Source organism: Oncorhynchus keta, chromosome 1 (assembly GCF_023373465.1).
Source record: "Oncorhynchus keta strain PuntledgeMale-10-30-2019 chromosome 1, Oket_V2, whole genome shotgun sequence".
Lineage (NCBI taxonomy): Eukaryota > Metazoa > Chordata > Actinopteri > Salmoniformes > Salmonidae > Oncorhynchus > Oncorhynchus keta.
The window spans coordinates 84230167-84236962 of record NC_068421.1 but is presented as its reverse complement, the minus strand read 5'-3'; the positions used below and the strand labels follow the sequence as shown (position 1 = coordinate 84236962).

The 6796-nt window shown below is 44.5% G+C and overlaps 1 protein-coding gene across 13 annotated transcripts in view; it reads right to left on the bottom strand.

Moving 5' to 3' along the window:
• Positions 1-788: 788 nt before the first annotated feature.
• Positions 789-6796, bottom strand: part of dock7 (dedicator of cytokinesis 7) — a 78146-nt gene continuing 72138 nt past the window's right edge. For 8 of the 13 annotated variants that reach the window (XM_052462690.1, XM_052462705.1, XM_052462716.1 and 5 more), the window contains 7 exons: positions 6489-6503; positions 3886-4011; positions 3683-3772; positions 3251-3487; positions 2754-3004; positions 1809-1976; positions 789-1374 (listed from right to left, as the gene is read on the bottom strand). In XM_052462690.1, coding sequence (XP_052318650.1) covers positions 1332-1374; positions 1809-1976; positions 2754-3004; positions 3251-3487; positions 3683-3772; positions 3886-4011; positions 6489-6503 — 930 coding nt within the window. In that variant the 3' untranslated portion in view covers positions 789-1331. Of the gene's footprint in view, positions 1375-1524; positions 1545-1808; positions 1977-2753; positions 3005-3250; positions 3488-3682; positions 3773-3885; positions 4021-6488; positions 6504-6796 lie in introns of all 13 variants that reach the window. The other 5 variants (XM_052462691.1, XM_052462732.1, XM_052462740.1 and 2 more) reach the window with 2 other exon arrangements.

Genomic DNA, 6796 nt, shown 5'->3' with positions numbered 1-6796 from the left:
CATATTTAGCTTACGTTGATAGGACTAAATTGTTATTGGTATCTTTTAGTTGTCACAGTATTAGACCAAAGCGTAGGTGATTTGATGTTGAAGTTGAAATGTTGCTGGAAGAGTGGAGGCAGCTCCTGTTTGCGACTTCCGGTAACTCTCAGGGGTTTTAAATCAATAGTTGTTTAGTAGTCGGAAACCCTAACTTGCTTGCATGCTGTAGGTCATGTAACGGTTTGTTAAATGCGATATGCCTTGTGGACTTCACCAGACAGAGATTTCTCTCTGGTTTTTATGATGAAAAAGGTGTGGTTGAATTCATTCTGCCACTGTCTTCTTATTGTCTCGGCCATAGGCCTATATATCACGATCGCAAGGCATGTGAACTAACAGGTCACAGAACAAACAACGCAATTATCACAACACATATGGCTGTAATATGGCTTGGATTCCCCAGTGATTTTACCCACGCACTGCTACTGATACCGGAGAGGTCTCGAGATGGCTATGCATATTCATTACATGAGGCTAGTAGCATAGCATCTCTCTCCATTGAATACAGGCGGTTGACGTCAACAACCCTCATCGAATATATATATATTTTTTAACGGATTACAATAATGAGACATATCCACTAATCCAAAGAAAGGATAGGTGGGAGCTAGACAGACCATTCCACTTTGTGGACGACTCCCATTAGGTGGAGAGACATGCATCGTCTCAGTATATCCATAATCTTTGGCCCAGTTTTCCCTCTAACGCAGCCCCTCTGATCTTATTTTGAGTTTCAGGGGACATGCTTGAATTAAGTCAATTTGTTTATATGTAACCATGGAAACCCATATTCCATTAACCTCCCATCACAAAGAAAATACCAATGCATCCATTGGACATTAAAATATTGATTTAGTAAAATACTTAAAGTAAACAAAAACTACATAAAACAATTCATGATGTTTAAAACATTTCCTTAACTTTAGACAAAAGTATCTTCACTAAAAATAAAGCATTATGATAAAGAGTGGTAGCACATATTTTGCTTGTTTTTTTTCTTGTTTTGGATTAAATAAACTTTCAAGTCATAAAATGTAATGAAAAAAAGGTGCACACATGAAATATGTATACAGATTTGACACATCGTACATAGTAAGTTCCACTTTGTTAAACCCACTGATTGCGTAACAGGCTGCCTGTAAACGAATAAGACACTGGAATGATGTACCGACTTCGTAGTAACACTTGAGCTTTCCTTCTATGGGGAACACTGACTTTTCTCAAGACACTGACCATCAGTATTTACACATTAATAAATTAAGGTTGTGATCCTTCAATTCTCTTCATCTTCAAAGTTCAAGCTTGCGAAGACTCATTCTGCTGAAGGAATCTCTGGGGGGGGGGGGAAGCACATAGTGTAAAGTTAGTGGAATATGGGGAAACCGGATTGGACATGTACATCTATATATAACCTTCCACCCTGTAAAGACCCAGTGCAGACACGTTTACAGAGAAGGTTCCAATCACAGAATACCAAACTACCTGGTCAAGCTGTCCGTTTGCTGCATGTAACAGAAGCACAAGCAAAATATCATATTTATGTCTGTGGGGTGGGGGTGGGGGTGGGGGGTGCATGAACAGTCAGAGAGAACACATGCAATATGACAAAATGCATATCATGAGAAAAAAGCTGCACACTGCTGGTGATCGTATCACTGCTCTTTACGTATCAGCCTCAAGGCCTTCGTCAGAGCTTTTGTATGCACATCACAAGAACACTCCAAAATAGACATTATGTTCCTGCTCGTCTACACATGCGCACTCACCTGTGAGAGTTGACCTGCAGCACAGGTTTATAAAGCTGGGGTATCTTTCTGCAGATGAGTGGTTGTAGCGCCTCCTTCAGGCGATGGTAGTTCCTCTCCAACTCCCTCTGGTACTCCTTCTGGTCTGGACCAATCAGACTCTTATTTTTACGCAGGGCATCTTCACACCTGGTGATGGAGGATAGGATAGGAGAGGTGTGAGCACAGCACTACACTTCAACATGCCCTGCACTGCACTTCAACATGCCCTGCACTTCAACATGCCCTGCACTGCACTGCACTTCAACATGCCCTGCACTGCACTTCACTTCAACATGCCCTGCACTGCACTGCACTTCAACATGCCCTGCACTGCACTGCACTTCAACATGCCCTGCACTGCACTGCACTTCAACATGCCCTGCACTGCACTGCACTTCAACATGCCCTGCACTGCACTGCACTTCAACATGCCCTGCACTGCACTGCACTTCAACATGCCCTGCACTGCACTGCACTTCAACATGCCCTGCACTGCACTGCACTTCAACATGCCCTGCACTGCACTGCACTTCAACATGCCCTGCACTGCACTTCACTTCAACATGCCCTGCACTGCACTTCAACATGCCCTGCACTGCACTTCAACATGCCCTGCACTGCACTTCAACATGCCCTGCACTGCACTTCAACATGCCCTGCACTGCACTTCAACATGCCCTGCACTGTACTTCAACATGCCCTGCACTGTACTTCAACATGCCCTGCACTGCACTTCAACATGCCCTGCACTGCACTTCAACATGCCCTGCACTGCACTTCAACATGCCCTGCACATAAGTCTGAAGGAACATGGTAGAAGCAATTTTGTATGATTTTTTAAATTTGACATTCATTCACGCCCAAGAAATTGCCAGTCCATAATCGTACATTAAAAACACTGACTGTAAAGTAAGTGTAATTTACCTCTTGGTGAAGTCTTTGAAGCAGAGGCGTAGTTTGTTGTGGTGTCTGTAGAGTTTAGGATCACTGGGGATCTCTGACAGGAACACCTGGGCCACCTCCAGAGGTCCCTGGTTGACGGTAGTCCCCACTGACCCCTGCAGCACCATCTGCAGCATCTTGGCATCCGATGGGTCCTGGTGGGTAGCGAAGGCCAGCTCTCCGGTCTTCTTCTGCATATCCTCTATGGCCACCTCGATGGGCATAGAGATGATCTGACACAGGACCAGAGAGAGGAGATCAGAGTATATTAGACAACTGATTATATACAATGTATAGTAACTAAGAAGTGTGTGTGTGTGCTTGTGTGTCTTATGAATGTGTGTCTGTATGTTAATTCTACAAGAGAGTAGTTTGGCCTACGGATGATCCGTCTAGGAGTCAGGTTGTAGAGGTCATGTCGTAATGGTGTGTTGCCTGTGGCGCTGCACGCCAGTCAGATGAAACCCCCAGGGCCTCACCTCCTCTTTGTGAATGATGTTGATGCGGGTCTTGATGTAGGGAAAGGCGTGGGATGTGGTCAGGATGGTTTTGCGTTTGAACTGATCGTGCAGATCCCCGTGCGCCCGCCCGTCCAGTGTGAACGGTGTGCAGTAGACAAACCGCCGCAGGTTGTAGTTCTTGTCGAAGTACGTGATGCGGTCCTTCATCTCGTATGTGTCGAAGTACGGCTCCACGTACGTGATCTGGACATAAGCCTGGACACACAGCAGTGACAACATGATGCTTTACCAACATTAACCAAAATACACAAATAACCAATTAATAACCCGTTAATAACCTAATAACCAAAAAGGCTATTTATTTGACCATGCTTTGATTCAATTCGTATTCAAATGAAGGGATCATTTGGAATCACATCTTTATCCACACGCCCCATCTAAAACACACACCTTATTTGGGTCCTGTTTGCACTTGTCCACAGGATTGGAGTCCTTAATGACTTCCACCTGGTCTTCTCCATAGCGCTCGCCATAAAACCCCTAAGAGATCAAACACACAGAACACAAAGTCAACACAGCACACACACAGTGCTCCTCCGTTTCACAGAGAAGAGATCATTCCTAAAGACGCACTCCTCCAAACTGCTATTTACCTCGAGTCGGTGTGAGATCTCAGCCAGCTTGGTGATGGCAGGCTCTTTGTACACAAACTCCTGCTCATCCAAGTCCCCGAATTTAGAACCGTACAATCCCACTCTGAAGTACGTACCAAACATTCTCTTCCCATCCTGTCAGACAGAAAATATGTTTTACTCTGTTCAGATATAATACGAGCACATTCATAGTACATGAAACATGTTGCTTAAACACAGAAAGTCATTGGAACTGTAAGGATGAATGAAGCACAGTCGTAACTCTGGTGACAGAGTTTGATTATGTCAGAGCCTATTGATATATTAGAGTTGGAATCCATCCAACTCATGGAAACCATAGAGTTCAACAATACAATTTAAAGTTCTCTCATCAGCAAACAGTTCAATTGTAACACCAAATACAAACAGACATACGACCTACAGCATACATATACTGATGTAAATGTTTGAATAGATCAACAACCTTCAGAGGTCCTATTTATAACCATGTTGACCAGTGATGTTATTTCTGATCAGATTAGAGTATGTGCAATGACCCATAAACTGTGTGTGTGTGTGTGTGTGTGTGTGTGTGTGTGTGTAAAGAGTGTCACTGTCTAAGGTCCCCATGGACCAGAGCCCATCTGATGCACCTCTCACAAAGGCTCATGGGTAATCCTGACTCTGCACTAGAATAACTCAACCCATTAAGCATCAGGATGGAACCAGGTGTTGTTTAACCAAAGAGTACAGACTTCGCTGAGAAGTGGTTTATAATATAGAGGGTCGGCATTGACAGAGACTGGTGCTGAAAATGGCCATTCAAGAGGTAGAACCAGAAAAGAAGCTCAGCTTGTAAACATGGAGTACATCCATATTATCCACGTGAGAGAGACATAGAATAGCAGAGGCAGGTTGACCTCAATGCCTGGAGGTGACCTGAGAGAGACGAGAGCAGCTAAGGCAGAAACCTGACAATGTCACCATTTAGAAGGCCAGGGATGGTGATGATGGACAGAGAAATGGACAAAGAGCCAAGGAAAAAGAAAGGAACGGGGGTCACGTGTCTAGCAGACAGAGCTCTGCCCTTCAGGATCAGGAAGGAGTGTAGCCGTGGTAAGGAAACAGGTGTGTCGTCATGTGTGTGTGCGTGCGGCAGGTGTGTGAAGAGAAGGGGGAGGTTGGAGGACATATATGGCATCAAGTACACCGAAACGTTCCAGAACTGAGCCACTAAACTAACTAACTAAACCAGGTCAACAAAGCTGACGGGTTCAGGCTCCCAATACGGCTCTTATTGCACAATTATTTACACAGCCTTACCGTAGCATAACACACTATATAGGTATACAGTACACAGTGAAATACAACGTCTTCTTTGTTGATCAGTTGCACTGCCATTTGGCTCAGCTCTCGTCAGTGCATTGTTCATCGTAATACATTCCCCTTTCAAAAGTAACAGAAATTAAGTAACCCTCAGACTAGGAACTTACCACAACACACAATAAGTAAAGTGGGAAGGAAGGGTCGGCATGGCAACCGGGGAAATCAAAAGGAGAAAACAGAAGACATTTTAATCAGGATTCAGGTACTTCACTCGAGAAACTAACAGAAATAACAACATAAACCAAAACAAATAGAAATAACATCAACCACCAAAGGAAAAACATATCATTCCTTTTGACTTTGAGAAAGAACAAACTCAACATGGAAAAGCCATCACATGCAACAAAGAGAAACAAGAGAAAGAGAGAGAGAGCGAAGGCAGACGTAGTGAAGAGGTGAGTTCCACAGCCCCTAGAAACACACTATTCATGGGGCTGTACTCCCAGTGCTTTAGTTTCCTCAGTGAAGAATAAGGATGAGTGCTCTGTCCTTATCATGCAACAGACCAGGTTAATACCAGTTAACAGAAGACCAGCAGTATGAATGAGAGAACTCAGGGGTCGATTTCGTTAGTCTTTTTCAAATAAAAGGGGGGAAAAAATGTACTAATCAAAATGAGGGTGGGACAAATGAAACAATCCAGATGAATTTGAATTGCACCCTCCTGAAGAAATGGACTGGATCCAAGAATGTGGATCCAGTCCGAACTGCATACGGTAATAGTTGGTGATTTTGTGGTTCATTTGTTTGTGTGAGTGTGTATTGAGCGAACAACCTGGGGAGTGTATCTTTTGCATGAATATTTGACTAAAATCGAACCCTGTGGCTGGAGATGAGATGAGCGAGCAGATGACCAGTTTGTCGTTGATGAGAGAGATGGTCTGAAAAGGCAGGTGTGCAAACAGGTGAATCATTCATTCACCAACACTTGTCATTAGTGTCACACTGGGGCTCCCATGCATGGCCTGCCAAAACAGTCACGTTAAAACAACCTCCTCTTCCACAGAAATAGAGAAAGAGGAGAATGAAGAGGAGTAAGGGGGGGGGTGCTGCCCGTAACATGGCATCAGCAGTCCCACAGTTGGTTGAATGGACGGAGGGACAGCATCCAGTCCAGGCAGGTAGATGTTAATGGATGGTACAGTTTAAAGTAACAGCCGAGAGCAACAACGCCCAGGACTAGCAGATAACTGATATGAAGTAGCCAAGCAGGAACCATGACTTAGTGGCCGACCTACCTCCCAGCCAGTACTCTGTGGTGACAAAGAGAACACAGGACAATAAAAAAAAAAACACACGTTTAGTCACGTTGGTACAGTGCAGCCCCCACCCCTGGCCACGAGAGGAACTACACCTCATGGCCAACAGCACACAGCCAGGAGTTGTGGCTAGATAGAGTACAGCTACAGAGTTGTTGCATGTTCCAGTGGCGTCGGGGACAACTGTGGCATTTCAGCTAACCTTAAGCTAATTCTCATACTCCCTCTAGCCTAAAACACAGCCAGGGGAGTCTCAGGTCTTTAATATCTTATCCCTGTGGGACAGG